Source organism: Ailuropoda melanoleuca, chromosome 1 (genome assembly GCF_002007445.2).
Source record: "Ailuropoda melanoleuca isolate Jingjing chromosome 1, ASM200744v2, whole genome shotgun sequence".
Taxonomy (NCBI): Eukaryota; Metazoa; Chordata; class Mammalia; order Carnivora; family Ursidae; genus Ailuropoda; species Ailuropoda melanoleuca.
The window spans coordinates 64,756,777-64,778,303 of record NC_048218.1 but is presented as its reverse complement, the minus strand read 5'-3'; the positions used below and the strand labels follow the sequence as shown (position 1 = coordinate 64,778,303).

Sequence of the window (21,527 nt, the reverse complement as noted above, 5' to 3'; positions counted from 1 at the left end):
TCTCTTCAGAGGCTGGGAGGGGTGTGAGAGAGTAGAGGAGGAATAGGTGAAGAGGAAGGGGGGTTCCTAGGTGGGGAACTGCCCTCTCCTAATGCCATGGACAGCTAGGAACACGAGTCCCTGAGTGAAAGCTGCATCCCCAAGCACCCCACGGTGCACCCCACGATGGAGCATGAGTCATGCTACAGGGGAAACAGACAGCAGAGTCAGGGTGGGGTAGCAATTACGAAATGGGAGGCTCAAGGTTCTGAGACAGTTGGGTAAAGAGAAAAACACAGAGTCTTTGAGTCAAGAATGTGGGTTCCAATCCCTGCTCTACGACGTGGCAGCAGCAAGTCACACAGAATCTGAGTCTCTTCACCTGTTGAGGGGAAATAAAAAACCCACTTTGCAGGATAATAGTGGGAAAATTAAGTAGTTCTCTCTCTGAGGTTTGCAAATCTAGCCTTTCCTCCCACTCTGGGTCTGGGGTGGTCCTGAAGGTCATCCTTGGCCACTTGCATCTCCCTGGCTGACCTGGGGAAGGGAAGAGGCGGGGCCTAGGACGGAGCTGCATGGGGTAGTTCAGCATGAAAACATTTACTTCAGGCCTCCCTGGCCCGAGCAGGTGGGGAGGGTGTTGGCTTGGGGGGACATCCTCTTTAAGGTCTCTGCGTAAGGCAATCTGGCAGCCCGCTGAGTCCACGTGGATGTAGTGAGGGGGACACTTACCCTGCTGGCTGTCATTGACCCTTTCCCAGCTTCCAGTCCACTCCCAACCCTGACTGCTTCCTGCCACCGCGGTGAGTGGCATAGCCGTGTGATGTCTGTGTGCTCCTCCCACAGGCCACCGAGTGGGCCTCCAACGAGGACACGCGCCGCTCCTGCCAAAGCAAAGGGAAGACTGAGGTATGTGGCTCCGGTGGTCCAGGGGCCTGGCTTAGAGCTGGGAGGAGGCTTGTGGTTGTGGGGATAGAGGGGCACCATGCGGGCGCAGGCCACCTGTGGGAGAGGCCCAGCCTGGAGCAGGGGGTGGGGGCTCTGGGTGCAGGGAAGGGTGCAGCGTTGAGCATCTGAGTGGGCAATGATGCAGCAGGCTGACCTGGGGGGGGCCGGGATGTGAGGGGAGGGAATGTCTACAGAAGCAACCTGAACGTCAGAGCGGGGCTCTTCGGGGGCAGAGGAGTGTTCTGAAGTGTTTGTGGTGCAGTGGTGTGAAGGAAAGGCACCCCGCCCCGCATGTGGTGCCCTTGTTCCTCTCTTACTTCTCTGTCACCACTGCTTTAGGAGGAGTGTCAGAACTACGTGCGAGTCCTGATTGTCACTGGCCGGAAAGTGTTCATGTGCGGGACCAATGCCTTTGCCCCGGTGTGCTCCAGCAGACAGGTGGGGCCCCCTCAGGGTAAGGCAGACTGAAGAGGGCACAGAGAGGTTGTCTCACCCAGGCCCACACAGCCTTGGAGTGGGGTTGCCAAATTTAGTAAAAACAAAAAAACCCAAAACAAACAAACAAAAAACGCCTAGTTAAATTTAATTTCAGATAAACAGCAAATTTTATTTTAGCATAAGTATATTCCATGCAAGCTTTGGGACATACTTATGCTAAACGATTATTCATCATTCATCAAAATTCAAATTGAACTGGGTCTGCTGTATTTTATCAGTCAATCTCACCTGCCTTGGGGGAGGGGGGAGCAGGGAACAGAAGCAGATGGAGCTCCTGGCACAACCTCCTCCCTCAGAGGGACTGGGTGGGGGGAGTGAGGAGGAGGTTGTAGACAGGGAGAGGCTCAGAGAGACCAGGGACCCAGGAGGAAGCAAATTCTGGTGTTTGGGGGGTGGGGGGAGGGAGAGATCAGGCAGCCCCTGGGTCTCAGGGAAAAGCGCCCCTATCTCCCCGTCGTCCCCAGGTGGGGAACCTCAGCCGGACCATAGAGAAGATCAATGGTGTGGCCCGCTGCCCCTACGACCCGCGCCACAACTCCACAGCTGTCATCTCCTCTCAGGGGGAGCTCTATGCGGCCACCGTCATTGACTTCTCAGGGCGGGACCCCGCCATCTACCGCAGCCTGGGCAGCGGGCCACCACTTCGCACCGCCCAGTATAACTCCAAGTGGCTCAATGGTAAGGGGGCATAGCCCTGGGGGTGGGGTTCTTCTACCAGCCGGCCTCCCCTGACCCTCAATCCTCCTTCCTGCCCCTCCTCTGAAAGGGATCACACTTGCTTCCTCAAGAGGCCTGGAATGGGGCAGATGTTGGCCCAAGGACCATCGTACGTTGGAGATGGACTCCAGATGAGATCACAGATGTGCCCAGGACAGATGGAGGGGAGGCTATGAGGGCAGAGGAGGAGTTAGAACTCATTAGGAGAAAGGGTTATAGGACAGACGAGATTGGGAGAGGGTGGTCTCCTTTCCCTTGGAGTTGAATTCCTGCTTCTCCACTGATGGGCTGCATGGCCTTGAGCAAGTACCAGACTCTCTGTGCCATAATGTTCTCCTCCGTCATAAGAGGATAGTCATAGCACCTACCTCATAGGTTGTTAAGAGGATCATATAAAGTACTTATAATAAGGGCTCAGTAGCCCGTATTAACTATTATTATAACTTCGTAGTGGAGGTGGGAACAAGGCTAGTTGGAGCCCCCAGGTCACCAAACCGTCCAGGGGCGTCAGGATGCCCATCTGGGAAAACGGAAGTCAACTCTGTCCCCTTCCTCCCTGCTGGCCTGACCCACCCCCTTGTTCCTCTTCTGCCCCTCAGAGCCAAACTTTGTGGCAGCCTACGATATCGGGCTGTTCGCGTACTTCTTCCTGCGGGAGAACGCGGTGGAGCACGACTGCGGGCGCACAGTATACTCTCGGGTGGCCCGGGTATGCAAGAACGACGTGGGGGGCCGCTTCCTGCTGGAGGACACGTGGACCACGTTCATGAAGGCCCGGCTCAACTGCTCCCGCCCCGGCGAGGTGCCCTTCTACTACAATGAGCTGCAGAGTGCCTTCCACCTGCCTGAGCAGGACCTCATCTACGGGGTCTTCACCACCAATGTGTGAGTCCCTGGCCCTCTGCCATCCCTTCCTGCCTCGCGGACTGGAGGGGCTGGGCGAGTCCCTCTCTGGGCCCCCGTTTCTCCTTCTGTAAAATGGGGAGCGTAACAGCACTCCAGCCGGTCTTCAAGGTAAACTCGTCCCAGATCACACACTCCTTGCTTGCTGTGGCTTGCTACCTCTGCACGGGGAGACACTTAGCGGAAGGGCAGGCCGAGGCCAGATCTAAAGCAAGTAAATGGAGCCGGATTATGGCTCCCTGCGGGAAGAAATTGCTGGGGGTGAAAGGAAAATAGCCTGCCTTGGATGAGAGGATGGCAGCCCCAGGAGGGTCCGGGAGTAGCCCTTTATAGACAAGCTCAGAGGGAATTCTTGCCAGTCCCTTCCAACCTCAGGACTCCATGGTCCTGCTAACCCTAACCAGCAGAATCTTCTGGCATACTGACGGCACTGGGAAACACAGGCTGGGAATCGGAGCCCCTTTTGTTTCCTGGGTGTAAGGAAGGGTAGCCCTCATGGAGATCGCGAGGCCCTCCTCCCCCCACCTCCTTCCATGTAAAGGCTGACCCCGTCAGGTGATTTTCACGTACAGAGTGATGAACGGGCAGCAGAGACCAAGGAACACATGTGTTGTACAGAATGCTATGTGGGGTTCTTTGTGAGGACCTCAGAAACATCTGAGCCTAGAGTGCTATGTGCTTACCCTGGCCCTGAGTTGCAGGGACTGGAGGAGGCCAGGCTAGCTCTAGGAAGCAGTCTGAGGGATGGACAGGGATGAGAGTAAAACTGGGAAACAGAAGCAGAGAGACCATCCAAGGCCGGGGGACACCCATGCATCACAGCCCACGCAGGCCATGAGCTGACAGCCAGCACTTAATGACCAGCCCGGCGGTCAGCACCAGAAACTGGGCAGCCATGAGCAAGGGACAGGAGCTGCTGGAGAGGCATCAGGGGCAGATGATGACATTGGTATGGATTGTAAATAGTTTCTGTATTGTGTGGCTTCTCCTTGCCAGGTGCTTGTCATGGTGGGGGAAGGAGGGAAGCAGGGGTGCCAGTGAGCAAAAGCAGACCTGGCTCTGCCCTTAAGGAGTTTACCTTCTAGAAATGGTGGTTATTAAACACCGAATTTTAACTGTGATAAATGCTGCAAAGGGAAAGGGCAGCGTGCAGGGAAGCCTCTACTGTGTGGAGGGGTGGTGGTCAGGGAAGGCTTCCTGTAGGAAGTGACATCTACAGGATGAATGGAAGTTAACTAGGGGAGAGGAGCATTCCAGCCCAAGGGAACAACACCTACAGAGCTCCTGGAGTGGAAAGACATAAATGCTTGTAGAACTTAGTGGAGACCAGTGTGGCAGGAGCCTGGAGGGTGAGGAAGAGAAGAAACAAGAGAGGAGTCTGAGGGGCTGGGATGGGAAGAATTATGTCCTTACAGCCTGCTTAAGGGTTTTGATCTTTATTCTAAGAGCAAGGAGAAATGAAGGGCTTGAAGCTGGCCAGAGACTAGCTTGGATGTGCATTTTGAAATGTTCACTGTGGCTGCTGTGTGGAGAATGGATTCAAGGAGACTGGAGAGGCTGCAGTGACTTCAGCCTGTGATCAGCGCAAATGTGACTTCAGCAGAAGGCAGCTATGAGATCAGCGCAGTGTCCAGCCGGAGATGAGGGGGGCTGAGGCCAGGCAGAAAGGGCGGGGAGGATGATGGACACATTTGGGAGAGGGACTAAATGCAGAGAACAGAACTGGAAACATTTGGCAGCGTGGTGTGGGCTCTGTGACCTGTTCACATCAGATTCATAGAAACACCTGATCCCGGGACTGAACGGGTCTTAAGAGGTCATCTGGCTCAGGGTGTTGCGAGCTGCAGCCATGAATCAGTGGTTTGATAACCAGCTTGAAAAGTAAAATAAAATGAAGAAAGCAGAATAGAATGGAATTAAAAATAGTGGAGTACAATGCATTTAGTAAGGGTATTGTTCATGAAAATTCTTTACAGATGTGTGTGCTCGTGTGTGTGTTATTCGCAGCTGTAATATGAAGTGTGTTTCTTACAGTGGGCTCTGGACTGAATGTTTGAAAAACACTAACTTTATGTGACCCTCCCAGTGGAGAAGGGAAAGGGAGGAGGAAGCAGCACAGAGCGATCCCCCTGGGCGTCTCATCAGTGGGCCTTTCCCAGAGCTCCCAGAGTGTGAGGACGTCTCCCCCTTCTGTGGCACTGCGTGGTGTGGACAACACCGGGCTTGTGCTAGGTCCTCAGCAGCCCTTGGAGCTATGCCGTGTCATGTCCAGACAGCCGGCTGTGGGAGCTAAGGGACCATGGCCCGCAGGGAGGGCAGCACCCCACCACCTCTTGCCTTTCAGAAACAGCATCGCCGCTTCTGCTGTCTGCGCTTTCAACCTCAGTGCCATCTCCCAGGCTTTTAATGGCCCATTTCGCTACCAGGAGAACCCCAGGGCTGCCTGGCTCCCCATCGCTAACCCCATCCCCAACTTCCAGGTACAGCCTCTCCTCCCCTTTCCCTCTCCTCACAGACCAGCTTTCCCTAGATGACCAGCCCCCAGCTGATTCCCAGCTGCTTCGCACAAACAGCAAACCTGTCCCTGCTGGTCTGCACCCATCTGTGGGGTCTGCGATAGTTCCCTAAGACGGTGGAGTGAGAAGGGAGCATGCTCCGAGCCATCTCTAAATGTGACTTCACACCTCCAGGGAGACTCAATGTAGGGAACTAGGAGAGCAATCACAAGCTATCTGGTCAGAATGGGGGGATTTTAACTGGAGTTTGCTTGCAGTCTACGCAGCCTGGGTACTAATTCCTGGAGGGTTTGAGTGCCAGGAATGGTCAGGGCCCAGCCATGGGTGATGTGAGCACCCCTAGTGCTGTGATGGAGAAGAGGAAAGAGCCATGAGGCAAAGGAAGTTACTGATGGTTAACTTTCAAATCCATCCAAGTTCCTGCCCACAGGGAGGTATGGAGCATGGGAAGACCTCAGGCTTTGCAGTGGGGTCATCCTGACCCAGATCTAGCCCTCCCTCCGTATGACCTTGACCTGGGTCAAGTCAGTCACCCAACCTCACAGAGTCTCTTTACCCTTATCTGGTACTAGGGATAATACTCTTGACCTCAAAGATAAGTGCAAGGGTTGAATATGCCCCTGACACAGTGCCTGGAATGTGTAAGTGCTCAGTAAATGGTAGTTGCCCTTCAGCTTCGGTTTAGAAGGCGTAAGAACTTTGAGCTGGTAGGAACACAGGAGAGGGAAGGCAGGTGGTGCCCACCATGGGGGAGGAGTACCTACAGCAGCTGTATAGAATCACAGGACACCTGTTATCTGCACTCAAATGATTTATTTTTAGGTAACCCAGCCCCTTTTCCATCTCCCCCACCCCCCTTCACTGTCCCTCGCAGGTCCCTCCTCCCCATCTTCTCAGCCTCGTTTTCCCTTAGTTCTCAAGGAAGAGGCATCTCTCCCAAGGAAGGGATTGCAGGGATCCCAGCAGGGATGTTGGGGGTGGGGGCCGGGATTGGGTGATCACAGCCTGCCCATGGCCGCCGGGGTTATGATGAGGCCGGAGAGGGATAGGGGACTGGGCAGCCCGGCGGCTGGGCACGCGTGACCCCCCCCCTCCCCGCGGTAGTGTGGCACCCTGCCCGAGGTGGGCCCCAACGAGAACCTGACGGAGCGCAGCCTGCAGGACGCGCAGCGCCTGTTCCTGATGAGCGAGGCTGTGCAGCCGGTGACACCCGAGCCCTGCGTCACCCAGGACAGCGTGCGCTTCTCGCACCTCGTGGTGGACCTGGTGCAGGCCAAGGACACGCTCTACCACGTGCTCTACATCGGCACGGGTGAGCCCTCGCCGCCCAGCCCGCCCCGGGTGAGGAGGAGGTGGAGGGGCGGGGGCGGGGCTGGGCCTTCAAGGCCCCTTTCTTCGCGCCCCTCCAGAGTCGGGCACCATCCTGAAGGCACTGTCCACGGCGAGCCGCAGCCTCCGCGGCTGCTACCTGGAGGAGCTGCACGTCCTGCCCCCCGGGCGCCGCGAGCCCCTGCGCAGCTTGCGCATCCTGCGCAGCGCCCGCGCGCTCTTCGTGGGGCTGAGCGACCGCGTGCTGCGGGTCCCGCTGGAGAGGTGCGCCGCCTACGGCAGCCAGGGGTAAGCGGGGCCGCGCGAGCGCGGGGGAAGGGGGCCGGGTGGGATGGGGGGCTGGCCCCCTCCAGGCTTATGCCCGCCAAGCGCACCTCGGAGGAGGCTCTCAAGAGGCAGAGCTCTGAAGCCACCTGGGGTGGCGTCCTGGCACAGCCTCCAGTGGTTTGCCTTTGGACAAGTCACTTAACCTCGCTGAACCTTGGTTTCCTTCTCATAAAATATCTGCAGGGTTTTGTAAAGGTTAATTGGGATGGTCTGCATCAACCACTTACCATTGCCTGGGGGAAGCCTGTGCTCTAGCAGACGAGGGTGGCTGCTGCTCTCCGTTTTGTCAACCCCAAAGCTAGCGCCTGTCAGCCGTCTCTAGCTTACCTGATTTATGCTCAGTCCCTTTAATTCAGAGAAAGGTCTTTATCTTTGAAACCCCAGGACTTACTTACCAGCCAGATGGGCGGGGAGATAGGAGACGCTGCTCTGAGTCAGCACCAGATTCTCGCTTTCTTCCTTCCTGACTTAGAAGAGGCAGAGAAGCCTGGCTTGGGTGGGGTGGAGTTGAGGAACCATGTGGAGATGTCGCTGTATCTGCTTCCCAACTGCTTCTGAGACCTTAGCTTCAAGGGGATTCACAAATCTGGCAGTAATGGCACTGGCATTTCAGGGGGAACACAAAAGCCTAGTCCAAAGCCAAATGGAAATGTATCACCATGTGAAGCTCCCCCGAGCTGTGCCCCCTCATTTTTGAGGTAATCAAAAGCTGCCTTAGCTGGCATAGCCACCGCCACGTGGGCCCTGTGGCCTTTGCAACACAGAAGCCTCCTGGCTGTGCCCATCTGTCCTCGAGATCTGCGAGACAAATGGTACCCCTGCTGCCAAGGGTCGTTCTCCAGCCCCTGCGGGGTGTGCCGGAAGCTGGGCAGAGGGCCGGGGGGCCAGGGAGGAGGCTGGACGGTCATGGTGTGGCAGCCAGGGAGGAAGAAGGCGAGAGCAGTGGGCAGACGCTCCCCTCGTCCCCCACATGTAGCTCCAGCAACAAAACACCAAACATTTACTCAGCCCTGCCATGCTTGGGGCACTTTACAGGGCTGTGGCTGTGAGAGAAGGGGGGCAAGAGGACACTCTCATTTCCCTCAGCACTGTGATGTCCGGCGGGAGAGAGAAACCTGGGCCTGTAGTAGACGTGTGGGGGGAGACCTGGGGCGTCGTAGGCGGGGCTCCCGTGGCAGAATTGGGCGGGCCTGGGCTCCGCCCTCAGTTCCGTCATCTACTAGCCACACCGTACAGAGCGAGCTCCTTTACCTCCCGTGCTTTCTCCTCAGGGGAAGATCAGAGGAAATTGTGACGGAGCAAAAGAGAGTTCATTCTGGCAGAGTTGTTGTAAGGATTGGGAATTACATTCATGAAGTGCTCATACGTGGTTGTTCCCTTCCTATCTCCACAAATGCATGTCGGGGCCGCGCAGCCTCCTGGGCTCTCTGCAGTCTCCGCACCTGTGACATTGGGTACCGGCAGCACGGCTTGGCATGAATCGCAGGCTATCTGCGGAGGGCGTTTCCCCCGTGTCTTGTGTTGTTATTAAACTTTTCACATGTGTCTTGTTTAGGAGCTTGTAAATCCTTGAAGGCAAACCCACTGTCCCAGTACTTTTTAGACTTAGGCCCGGGGCCACGCCCAGCCCAGGGCACAAAGTGGGCCTTCCACACATGACTGATCCTTCAGCTCATTGGTCATTTGGCCTGAGAAGAGGTTGGTGCAGGAGAGGAGTGGGGAATGGGGCCAAGGCCAGCTGGGAATGCCAAGGGAGGACTGGATTCGAACCTGCGGCTGTGGGCCCTGAAGTGGTCTTCAAGCAGGGAGTGGAGTGACAGGCAGCGTGAATAGGTGTTTGACAGCAATCAGTCAGACAGCAGTGGGCAGCACTGTCGAGGGCAGATGGTTGGCCAGCGTGAGCTAGTGCGGCTCCCAGCCAGACATGAAGTAATGGGGGTCTGCAGTGAAAGCAGAGGAAGGAAGATGCCGGGACATTTCCCCACTCACGTGATGCTGCAGAGAAGGGACAAGGAGCTTGCATCGCGTGGCCAAGGTAGGAAGAGGTCAGTTTGGAGTCTGATACTTCCACCCTATTTGGATTCCTGAATTTGGGATAAGAGCACTTGACATGTACAGTGAGACGCTGCTATAAAGCTCTAGGAGGATCTGAAAATGTGAGGTCTCATGATTGCAAAGTTAATAAAATGACCAGAGTGAGGCCATGTAGCCACCAGTCTGTGCACCCCAGAGTCTGGAAGCCAACTATCACACTCTGTCTGAATTTGTGCTGTTGGGGGGCGGCTTGTCACAGGGTATTGCTGTGTCCTAGGATAAACATTTCATGCTTTTTCCCCTCATTTTTTCCAAAGCTGGCAGGAGGATGAAGGTGGATTGGCAGAGGCCTTTTCAGGCCCCCTCCACTGCCCAGAATCCAGGGCTAGTCTCCAGCCCCCTCCTTTTGCTCAGGCAAATCTCAGCCCCATGGGGCATAAACAGGACCCTGGCCTGGCCAGAGAGAGACCAGGGCTCACAAGAGGTGGGGCAGAGGGAATGAGCTGCTGGCTGGCTCTACAAATCATGTGTTTTATGCGTGAACCGCCCCCTTGCTCCTTTCAGCATGCCTTTCACGCTGCACTGGAGGGGGTGTGGGCGTGTCTGCATCACTCAGGAAGTGGCTCAGAGAGTCTCTTTTCAGTCTCCCTCCTTTACAAGGAATCTGGGTCTTCCTCCGCTGCCATCTTAAATGATGGCCACTTGTCCCAAGCTCCACCTTGGACAGCTCCCATTGTGAGACTATTGCTACCAGGTGCTAGAATCTGCCCGCTTTCAACTTCCACCCTCTGTCTCTGTCCTGCCCCCCAGGCCATGGAATGAACCTGTTCCCTTCTGTAATGGCTGCTTAAGCTGCTGCGGTAAAAAGACATGGTGATACATTATTGGTCTAATGGCTGCTTTTATGAAAGGAAATCTCAACTGCTACCCATTCTTACAGTCACACACGCTTTAATTCTCTCCTTGGAGCTTTAATTTTGTTAAGAACATTCCCAGCTCTGTAAGCTTTGGAGGGGTCTTTGGCCAAAAGCAGTGAGTTTGGATGGGACAAGAGCTCAAGCATTGGCTCCGGGGGAGTCCTGTAAGCCCCATCAGGCGGCCAGGGCCAGGGGAGGGCCGGGCAGGCGTGTCTGTGGAGAATCTGGTCTCTCTTGTCTGGGAGAACTGAGAGCAGGCTGAGAGGGTGAGGGAGCCTGAGTGGGGGTGCTGGGGCCAGCATCCAGTCTGGGTTTTCCTTCCCTCCTTTCTTATTCTGTCACAGATTGGAAAAACAAGGTACTTCATCTCTTGGCTTGGGAACCCTGACCAATGTGGCCCTGGGACAGCAATGGGGACAACCATGCTATTCTTTAGAATCACCTGGGGAGTGTTTAAAAGATTCCAGTGGCTGGGTTGGCAGTGGGTTCCCCCAGGGCAGAGGGAACTTCTTTCAGGCTCCAGAACCTGATACTCTATTTACTTAGCAATGAAGAGCAAATCCTGATTCCATAATTTCCATACTCTTTCTCTTCCTTGAAGTCTTACTAGTAGAGATTTAATTGTTTTAGAAGTTTTATTTATTTATTTATTTATTTAATTTATTTTTAGCAATCTCCACACCCAGCGTGGGGCTCAAACGCATGACCCTGACATAAAGCATCACACACTCTTGCGACTGAGCCAGCCAGGCGCCCCCAGATTTAATTTTTTGTTGTTGTTGTTGTTGTTGTTGTTAAAAACTGTAAAGTATACAATGAATAAGTCTGAAGGAGAAAGGGAAGAGAGGAGCCCTAGAATATGAGAAGTATTTGGGGCATTCATTAGTGTGTGAACATTACGTTTTCTGAGTCATTGCAGATAGACCAGCCCTGAGGGCCCGGGAAAGGGGACGTGGGACGTGGGACCCCTTTCTTGGCAGCCTGAACTCATTCTCATGACGCTAACGCACTAGACTGTGGTTCCTACCACTGAGCAGCGCGGGCCTGTGGTTGCCCCAGGAGACCCTGGACTATGCCCAGGTGTCCCCTCTTCACTCAGTGGGTGAAGTCCGACACAGCCTCCAGCTGGGAGGCAGGAGTGTGGTGGAAGGATCATGGTCAAGAATCTAGGCTCTTTAAAAAAAAAAAATGAAGTCTAGGCTTTAGCCCCAGCTCTGCCATGTGAATCCGTGTGATCTACGGGAAGCTCCTCTTCCCTCCCCGTGACTGTTTCTTCCTTTATACCACGGAGAGGTTGTATTGTGGATCCCAGTAATCCCCAACTTGGTTCCCATTAGAATCACCTAGGAGATTTTAAAACCTCCCTGCCCCCCGAGATTTCTGTGTGAGTGGGGGCAGGTATCAGTACTTTTTAAAAGCTTCTTTAGTAATTCAAATGTGCAGCCAGGGTCGAGAACCACCAGGCCAGACCGTCTCTGAGATGGTTTCCATCACTAAGGTTTTATGGCTCTATTATCATAGTGTCTGAGAGAGGCACTACTTCTTTGAATTCCTGTTCACCACATCTTCTCCTGTGGCCCTAGATGGGGAGCATGGGGCACCCAGGCTTGGGGAAGGCAAGGTTAAGTGTGTAGGCTCTGGAAGGAAAGGGTTTAAGTCCTTGTTCAGTTCTCTGGGTTTCACCCATATAACATGGGGATAATGACAGTACCTTCTGCATTGGGTTGTTGTATTAAATTAATTCATGCTTTTAAAGTGTTTAAAATGATTTCGAGCACACGGTAAGTGTTCAATGAGCTTAGTTATTACCGTGGAGGGCAACTGGACGGATAAGAGCACCCAGAGGGGTGGCTAGGTGTGTTCATGGGATACAAGTGAGGCTGGGGGGCCAGCAGGCTTGAGTTTCAGGACCTCTGTCTGGCAGGGCGTGCCTAGGGGCACGGGACCCATACTGCGGCTGGGACGGGAAGCAGCAACGTTGCAGCACGCTTGAGGACAGCTCCAACATGAGCCTCTGGACCCAGAACATAACAGCGTGTCCTGTGAGAACCCTTTCATGCTCCCCACCTGGGACCTCTCCCCCCAATTCAGGCTGTGACTCTCCATCAGTATCCCCATGTCCCCTGGGACCTGGTGCCTTCCCTATCCCTCTTCATGTGACCTGTTTGATGTGTATCTGCAGGTGCGAAATGTGACTCGGGATGGGGGCTTTGGCCAGTGGTCACCATGGCAACCATGTGAGCACTTAGATGGGGACAATTCGGGCTCTTGCCTTTGTCGGGCCCGAGCCTGTGACTCCCCCAGACCCCGCTGTGGGGGCCAAGACTGCCTGGGACCAGCCATCCACATTGCCAACTGTTCCAGGTATGTGAGGATACAAGACTTGGATGGTGGCTGCCTTGGACTGGAGGTGGGGGGAGTGGAATAGAGGAAATGGGACATCCCCAGGCAGGTGTTCCCACAAAGGGACAGAAACCACATCAGAGCTGTGTAGGGGACTGGAGAGGTGGCTAAAATAGGAGCTCTGGGGGAGTTTCCACTCCAGTGGGAGAGAAGTCTCTGTCTTGTGGGGGCTCTTGATACAAAGAGGGTGGCTGGACAGGCACAGGAGTCACAGATCATAGCCTCAATAAGCCTTGTTCTTCCAAATGTGAGGGACAGCATGGGATGACGGTAAAGTGGGCAGACTGGGACCAATCCTGGATTGCCATCATCTGGAGGTATGACCTTGGACTCTCTTAAAATCACTCAATTCTATACATGTGTATGGATTTACACTACACATGATTGTAGTGTAATGATTGTATCATTATCCTTACTTTAAAGATAAGAGTGTTATGAGGCACAGAAATTTTCAGTAACTTGCCCAGGCTCCTATAGCCAGTAAGTGGTAGAACCAAAACTTGAAAATTGGAGTCAGAGTAGACAACAGTCTGAGGTTGGAGCCAAGTGTGGGTGTTGTAGAACAGGGGAGAGAGCATGGGATTGAGTGCAAGGGTTGGACCACCAAGAAGGTTGAAACAAAAGTTGCATATTGCAAACGCAACTGGAGCCTTTTCTAGAGCATGTGTCCTTTTGCCCCATGAGTATCTCCATGCCCGGGGTCCTATCTCTAGGCCATTAGCCCTGAGCACGTCCTAATATATGGAAAAAGGCTCTCAACACGTTTGAGGAATGAATGAACAAAGGAACGAATAAGCAAGTTCGCCTGAGCCAGCCTGGTTAGGAGCTGCCATTTCCCGTGTCACTGTCTGACAACAAAATAAAATCCACCTCCCAGATACAGATAGATCTGAGGAGCTAGGACTCAGAGGGTCACCTGTCCCTGTCCCCTCTGACCCCACCAGGAATGGGGCGTGGACCCCGTGGTCCTCGTGGGCCCTGTGCAGCACGTCCTGCGGGATCGGATTCCAGGTCCGCCAGCGAAGTTGCAGCAACCCTGCTCCCCGCCACGGGGGCCGCATCTGCGTGGGCAAGAGCCGGGAGGAGCGGTGAGCAGGCGTGCGGCCAGAGGGTTCTGAGGCTAGCCCTGAGGTCCCAGACTTTCCAGGCTTGCTAGAGAGTGGCCTGGAGTTTCCGAGTGAGCCAGTGGACTCTCGTCCTTTCCAGGCTTGCACTCCCAGTGACCTCTTGTCAGGGAAGGGGGTGCCTGCTCCCTAGTGCGATGACTGCCCCCCCCACACACCCTTCCCCTCAGGTTCTGTAACGAAAACACGCCTTGCCCGGTGCCCATCTTCTGGGCGTCCTGGGGCTCCTGGAGCAAGTGCAGCAGCAACTGTGGGGGCGGCGTGCAATCGCGGCGGCGGTCCTGTGAGAACGGCAACTCCTGCCCTGGCTGCGGCGTGGTGAGGCCCGGATAGGGGGCGCGGGCAGGTGGACGTGCACCCGGGGGAGGGCAGGCGGGGCGGGGGGGGCAGGGCAGGCCTGGGGCTGCAGGCCCACCAGACAGCACCCGCTACCATCCCGAAGGAGTTCAAGACGTGCAACCCGGAGGGCTGCCCGGAAGTGCGGCGCAACACGCCGTGGACGCCGTGGCTGCCCGTGAACGTGACTCAGGGTGGGGCGCGGCAGGAGCAGCGCTTCCGCTTCACGTGCCGCGCGCCCCTGCCCGACCCCCACGGCCTGCAGTTTGGCCGGAGGAGGACGGAGACGAGAACCTGCCCAGCGGACGGCTCGGGAGCCTGCGACACCGACGGTACAGGCGCCGGGCCCCACTCTCCGAGGCCCAGAGCGCTGGCGCGGGCCTGGAGGAGACCAGGAGTGGGACGGAGCTCAGGGCGGTGGGTCACGTGGTTTGGAAGAAGTCGGGAGGCCTGTGGGGCGGGAGTGGGGCCGCTGGGTGTGCTGTCACTGAGGCCAGTCTCCCCACCCGTGCCCCACCCAGCCCTGGTGGAGGATCTGCGCAGCGGGGGCACCTCCCCGCACTCAGTGAGCGGGGGCTGGGCCGCGTGGGGCCCGTGGTCGTCCTGCTCCCGGGACTGCGAGCTGGGCTTCCGCGTCCGCAAGAGAACGTGCACGAACCCGGAGCCCCGCAACGGAGGCCTGCCATGCATAGGCGACGCCGCCGAGTACCAGGACTGTAACCCCCAGGCTTGTCCAGGTGACCCTGCGCTTAGGGAACCCCCTTCTAGGAGACCCCCTAGGCCACACCTTGTGTCCAGATGACCTCTTCTTTTTGCCAGCTCTGTACAATGAGCTCTAGAGCAAGTTCGTGTCCTGACGATGGACACAGCACCTTCTCCCACGGAGCAGGGCATTTCCTCCTCTTCCGTGTCACTTTTTTTCTCCCCTAATGGGTTAGCCAGATAAGAGGTTTGATTTGAGGTGGAGTTGGTTTTTGGTCTCCTCTCCAGCCTGCATTTCCCACTGCACTCCTGAGGAGGAAGGGCCAGTCCCTAACAGTGGGCGGGGGGGGGGGGGGGGGGGGGGTGTTGGACTGCAGATGATGGGGCCAGGGTGGTCCAGGGCAGAGTGGCCTAGCCTGGGATAGGGTAGAAGTCTGTCTTGGGCCCTGCCTACACCTGCAGTCCTCTTCACACACGCCTCCCCTTGCAGTGCGGGGTGCCTGGTCCTGCTGGACCTCCTGGTCTCCGTGCTCAGCCTCCTGTGGTGGAGGCCACTATCAACGCACACGTTCCTGCACCAGCCCCGCACCCTCTCCAGGCGAGGACATCTGTCTTGGTCTGCACACAGAGGAGGCACTGTGTGCTACACAGGCTTGCCCAGGTATCGAGAACATTGGGCCAGGGCCGGGGAGCCCCTTGGATCCTTCTGATCTCCCTCAGGGGTTCCCAGGGCAGTTAACTTCATCCCAGCCCACAACCCACAGAAGGCTGGTCACCATGGTCTGAGTGGAGTGCATGCACTGAGGACGGAGCCCAAAGCCGCAGCCGGCACTGTGAAGAGCTGGTCCCAGGGCCCAGCACCTGTGCTGGAAACAGCAGCCAGAGCCGCCCCTGCCCCTACAGCGAGATTCCTGGTAGGTCCTTAAGCCAGCACGTTCACACCAACCCTTCCCAGCTTCCTTCCCCTTCTGAAGAATCTTAGTGGGTCTAGCATGGAACACCAGGCTGGGAGGTGCGCATACCGGGTCTGAGTGGGGACAGAGTGGAATGAAGGCCCCCAGACCATGTCCCCGGCTCAGTGCTGACCCAGGGGTCCTCCTAGAGATATACCTAGCCCCAGAGGGATCCTTCTCTCCTCCCTGCCCCAACCCCCTCTCTGCTTGTCTTCCTGCAGTGATCCTGCCTGCCTCCAGCATGGAGGAGGCCACCAGCTGTGGAGGTAAAAGGAACCTGCCCCATCTCATGACACTGTCTTTCCACCTCTCCTCCCCAAAGAGGAGACCAGCCCTACTCTGAAATCTGGAGTCTCTCCACTTCCTGCTCCAGAGAGACAAACCTTGTGGATGTCCCGGCTGCTCTAGACCATGTGTGGGGGAGTCCGGGAGGTTCCGTCTCTGCCCCCCGACTAGGAGGCAGTCATCAAGTCCGTATTCAAGAAGAGTCACCCAACTCCACACCCTCTGGTTGCCTCCTCTGACCTAAACCACAGGTGTCCTGTGAGAGAGGCCCCTGGTGGCAGGCTGCCCAGCCTTCCTGTTTTCGTTCAAAGCCCTTTCCTTTATGTCTCAGAGCCTCCTGCTGGGAGGCAGTCAGGAATGGAGTCTCTCCTCTTCATGGTGGCCCTTTCCTTACCACTTGCTTCTGCCTCTCCCAGGGTTCAGTCTCATCCACCTGGTAGCCACAGGTGTCTCCTGCTTCCTGGGCTCTGGCCTGCTGACCTTGGCAGTGTACCTGTCCTGCCAGCACTGCCAACGCCAGTCCCAGGAATCCACACTCGTCCATCCTGCCACCCCCAACCACCTGCACTACAAGGGTGGGGGCACCCCCAAGAATGAGAAGTACACACCCATGGAGTTCAAGGTGGGAGGCTTCATACAGAAGCCGAGTGCAGGGTGAAGGGTGCCGTGGTTCTGGCCCTGACCTGGGCGGAACTGGGCTGGGCATGGGGGAGGGTGCAGTGGTTTGTGAACTGTGTCAGCAGCCAGAATGTTTTTTCACTGACTGGTTACTGATCTGCTTGCCCTGGCCTGTCCCCTTTCTCTCCCTTACCCTTGCTCTCTGGTTCCTTCCTTCGTCCACAGACCCTGAACAAGAATAACCTGATCCCCGATGACAGAGCCAATTTCTACCCATTGCAGCAGACCAATGTGTACACAACCACCTACTATCCCAGCCCACTGAACAAACACAGCTTCCGGCCTGAGGCCTCACCTGGACAACGGTGCTTCCCCAACAGCTGATAACACTGTCCTGGGGACTTGGGCTCCTTGCCTCCTTAAGGCACAGAGCAGGTGGAAATGGGACGGTGGAGCCAGTTTGGTTTTCTCCTTCTGCACTAGGCCAAGAACTTGCTGCCTTGCCTGTGAGGGTCCCATCCGACTTCAAAGAGCTCTGGCTGGCGGTGACCATGGGGGAGAGGGCTGGCTTCCGGCTGGCACATGGCTGCAGTTCTGGCTTAGCCCAGGTCTCTCATGGCCTCCTTGCGACCCACTACCATGCTGATCTCCCCTGCTGTGTCTGGGCTGTGGACCTCCTGGGCATGCGAGGAACTGGAGAGCAGAGATGGCAGGACAGCAGGCTCTTAGGCTTGGGCTGGAAATGATGCTCATGTGGCCCTCACGGGCTGAGGCTGTCCCTCTCTGGCTGGCCCCAGAAGCTCTGGATTTTCCGCCCAGGGCTGGGCCACTGTGGTGCTGCCCCAGTGTGATCTGGGGACCAAGGCTGGCCCAGGTTGTTCACCCTTGTCTAGCAGTCTGTACTTTGCCCAGGGACATCCCTCTGGTCAGAGGCAGTGAGGGCTGCGGACTGAAGATCAATCTTTGCTAAGAAGCCCTTTAATCTGGGCTGGCACGGGCCTCAGCTTTGCCCTCAGAATGCAGGAAAGGTGGCCCAAGAGAAAGGGAGGCAGGAGTCCAGCCTCTATGCCACCATGGAGACCATCTTCCAGTTGCTGCTCGGTAGAGCTGTTGGCTGAGACGTGCTTGGGAGTCTCTGCTGGCCCTTCATCTGTTCAGGAACACACACACACACACACACGCATACCCACACACACTCAACATGCTACAGCAACAAAAAGGATGTTGGGCTGTGGCATTATTAAAGATGATATCCTGTGTCCAAATGTAATTCTGTCTTCGTGCGTATGTGTGTGGGCTCCTCTTGGCGTGGGCTAGTCAGTCAGAGCACCGGGATGATAGATGGTCTTCTCAGGGTGGAGGAAATGACCCACATAGAATTTGACTTTCATAGAGGGTATCTTTCTACTTGTGAGAATAGATACATACACACGTGTTGCTCTAAACCCTTTTTGGAAAAGAGATTAGGGACAAATTGGTAAGTAGGGACACAAGGTACGCCAGAGACAACACAGCTGGAGATTTTTCTGCCCGTTGCCTTAGCAGCTCTTCTGGGCAACAGCCCCAGAATGGAAATGCGTGAGTCCAGTAGGGGAGTATTGATGAGGGTTACTTTATGTGGTATTTATAAGACTAAGTTTAATAAAAACCAAAACTGTCAAACCAGTGAAGTGGGAGAAGCCCAATATAGTTTTTGCTGGATTAAGTCAAAATAAGCTCGAAGCCTCTGCCCATCAAGTCAGAAAGACAGATGAGTGGACGGACATGTTAAATTCAGAGAGCAATTTCCCGGCTTCATCGGTTGGATCAATCCTCCCAGGACTCCTAGCGAATTCTGCTTGTAGGTCAGGCTTCCAAGCCTGTGATCCTAGTGGTAAGGAGGAGGAAAAGAGCATTCCTGGGCCTGAGTGCTGGAATCCCTTGAGCTTACTGGGACATGAAGTAGCCGTGTCCTCAGGCCAGGCTGGGGCCCGATCAGAGAGAGCTCAGGGGACTATGAGAACCTCTGCTTTGGGATTTCTCACTGGGTTCCTGTTAACATAATGAGTCCAGAGCTTGTGGGAGCCTGTGGGGTGTGTTAGATGTTGGGGTCTCTGATTCTCTTGGACCTAGTAGGGGCAGTGAAGCTTAAGCGTGTTCAAGGGCCCAGTGCGTACTTCACAAGGGCCGCTCATATGTCCAAACAGAGGGACTGGACAGGTCTGCAGGAAGTAGTAATGGAGACTACCTAGCTAATGCTCGCCCCCTACTGACTGGAATGGCATCAGGGGGAATGAAAACCTATGGGTGCAGTGGCAAAACACCACACACACACACACACACACACACACACCCCGAATTCTCTTTTTATTAAAACAAAACAAAACTGTTGTGCCTTTGGACGCATGACCATCAGAATGCATTAAGGGATCCACACTGCATGCCAATTAGCTTGCATGGTTGGCAAAGGCTGCTCCATAGCCAGCCCTGGCTCACAGATGAGGAAGCCAAGGTTGTCCTACCTGGAGGCTGTGTTCTCTCTGGCAGGTGCTTGAGGCCACATAGATGGCTGCATGGTGTCAGGAAGCTGAAGTATGAAAGAAGAGGGGACTTCTTCAGCCCAGGTGGCTCAGCAAAAGAGGAAGGGAATTGCAGGGTTGGGTGCTCTAGGACTTCTTGGTCTTCTTGTCTTTGGATAACTCTGTGTGTGTGTGTTTTTGTTGTTAAAGTAATATATGTTTATTGTAGAAAATTTGAAGGATACAGGAAACTAAAAATATAAGCACAGTTATAGGTAAAAACCAAGGCAGAGACTTAGGGATTTTTAAATGGTGGTGTGAAGACATTTCTTCTCTCAACATCACTCCAAAAGCAAAGAGGACAAAAAACAAAAGCTGTCACTATTTTCAATAAAACTAGGATATATCTATAATCCCAAATCATAATACTTGAATACAGAAAGCAGATAGAGGAACAGCAAGCATTTGGAAGAGTGGGTATGGGTCAAACCTAAGCACCCAAGCAATTTTAGAAAGAATCAGAAATTGGAAGACCTGATATCAGGGAAGGTGGGGTTAAGGTGGGAGCCTAAAAATGAGGTGTTGGTTGAAAATCTGTGCGTAAGCTTCAGCTAGCCCCTCAAGATGACTTCATTCTGTAGTCTTAAGGCTCAGGCCCTACTCCTTTGTCTCCACAGAGGGCAATAAGTATGTTCCCTTGAGACACTGAACCAGATTGGACATGGAGATACCAGGCACAAAGTGGGTTGTTTGGTGAGGGTCTGTTTGGACAACTAGGGGGTTAAGAAACAGACTGATTATCGGTGGGATTCAGCAGTTGCCTTTTTGGCTAACTCCAAGATTCTGGCAGGCAAGTTTCTCCCCCATCCCCTCCCCTAGGCAGGAGATTGGAAGATGATTCGTTGAAGAAGCCCACTAAGTCTACAGAATCTGAAAAAATAAGCCAGCTGGTCATCTGTGCAACAATCCTACAGTGAGGTACACTCATTAACAACCAGTGTCCCAGTTCAGAGAACATGCAGTTTCCAGCACCTCACTCATAAATAGGAATGTGCAGATAAGGGTCACAGACATCAGAGAAAAAAGTGCCAACATGAAAGAGGCCAAGAGGAACTCAATGAAAACAGAGATGGTATATATACAGAACATTTCAAAAACACCATAATTCTTTAGAGTAAGATACTGCATTCCTGAAATAACAAGGTAAAATGAAAAGGACAGATTAAAGCTCCTAGAAGTTAAAAAAAATATGACAGCAGAAAAAATAAAAGGGTTTAACGATAAAGGGAGTTTCCCAAAAAAGTTGAATGAAAAGACAAAGTAATGGAAAATAGGAGAGAAAAGATTAGAAAATGAGAGGATTGAGGCACCTGGCTGGCTCAGTTGGCGGAGCATGTGACTCTTGATCCCAGGCTTATAAGTTCGAGCCCCATGTTGGGTGTAAAGATTACTTAAAAAATAAAATCTTGGGGCCCTGGGCGGCTCGGTCAGTTAAGCATCTGCCTTCAGGTCATGATTCCAGGGTCCTGGAATCAAATCCCACATTGGGCCCCCTGATCAGTGGGGAGTCTGTTTCTTTCTCTGTCCTCCCCGACCCCGCTTGTGACCTCTCACTCTCTCAAATAAATAAAATATTTTTTAAATAAATAAATTAAATAAATAAAATCTTTAAAAAAAAATAGAGGATCAATCCAGGAGGTCTAATAGCCCATTGAAAAATTCACAGCAGGAAATTATCAAAGACTATGGGAAAATTTGCAGAACCAAAAGATAAGGTCTTCAGATCAGTGCCTACAACCAAGAGGCACAAAAACATGACATTTCAAACAACAACCTCAAAGAGAAGATTCCAACAGACAAAAAAGATTAGGAATATGAATGGTATAAACTTCTTACTAATGAGATTTAAAGTTAGAATGCAATGGAAATTATCCTCAAGATTCCAAAGTAAAAATAATATTTGGTTGTGAATTTTATACCCAGCCAAACTATGAGTCATATAAGTAGAATAAAGACAGACATGCAGAATCTCAAAATATTTATCACATGTACTCTTGTTTCAGTAAAATGAGAGAAAACAAAGAAAACGTGGATCCAAGAGAAAGGGGACCTAACACAGGAAGGGGGTGAGGACAGATATTAAGCTGACAGTCATGCAACAGGCCCAGAGAGCAACAATCCAGGTTAGTGTAGGAAGACAGCATGCATCCAGAGAGAGCCAGGAACAGTAACAGGCAGATTATCTGGGAGGTTTGTATGAAAAATTATATGAAGATTTATTTTATAAAACTGTTATTTTAGGGGTGCCTGGGTGACTCCATCAGTTGTGTCCAACTCTTGATTTCAGCTCAGGTCATGATCTCAGGGTTGTGGGATTGAACCCCCATCAGGCTCCACATTTAGCAGAGTCTGCTTGGGATTCTCTCTCCCTCTCCCTCTG

At 53.9% G+C, this 21,527-nt stretch overlaps 1 protein-coding gene across 5 annotated transcripts in view; it reads left to right on the top strand.

Annotated features, from left to right (window-relative positions):
- The window catches only part of SEMA5B (semaphorin 5B), an 80,659-nt gene extending 62,547 nt beyond the window's left edge, over window positions 1–18,112 (top strand). For 2 of the 5 annotated variants that reach the window (XM_011229116.3, XM_034659547.1), the window contains exons 5-23: window positions 826–888; window positions 1,267–1,365; window positions 1,890–2,103; window positions 2,742–3,027; window positions 5,390–5,525; window positions 6,666–6,873; window positions 6,971–7,178; window positions 12,093–12,210; window positions 12,351–12,532; window positions 13,516–13,659; window positions 13,866–14,013; window positions 14,138–14,363; window positions 14,553–14,768; window positions 15,224–15,394; window positions 15,498–15,647; window positions 15,908–15,952; window positions 16,388–16,593; window positions 16,815–16,954; window positions 17,073–18,111. In XM_011229116.3, the coding sequence (XP_011227418.2) occupies window positions 826–888; window positions 1,267–1,365; window positions 1,890–2,103; window positions 2,742–3,027; window positions 5,390–5,525; window positions 6,666–6,873; window positions 6,971–7,178; window positions 12,093–12,210; window positions 12,351–12,532; window positions 13,516–13,659; window positions 13,866–14,013; window positions 14,138–14,363; window positions 14,553–14,768; window positions 15,224–15,394; window positions 15,498–15,647; window positions 15,908–15,952; window positions 16,388–16,593; window positions 16,815–16,954; window positions 17,073–17,235 (3,123 nt within the window). In that variant the 3' untranslated portion in view covers window positions 17,236–18,111. Of the gene's footprint in view, window positions 1–825; window positions 889–1,266; window positions 1,366–1,889; window positions 2,104–2,741; window positions 3,028–5,389; window positions 5,526–6,665; window positions 6,874–6,970; window positions 7,179–12,092; window positions 12,211–12,350; window positions 12,533–13,515; window positions 13,660–13,865; window positions 14,014–14,137; window positions 14,364–14,552; window positions 14,769–15,223; window positions 15,395–15,497; window positions 15,648–15,907; window positions 15,953–16,387; window positions 16,594–16,814 lie in introns of all 5 variants that reach the window. The other 3 variants (XM_034659533.1, XM_034659525.1, XM_034659550.1) reach the window with 3 other exon arrangements.
- Window positions 18,113–21,527: the final 3,415 nt, after the last annotated feature.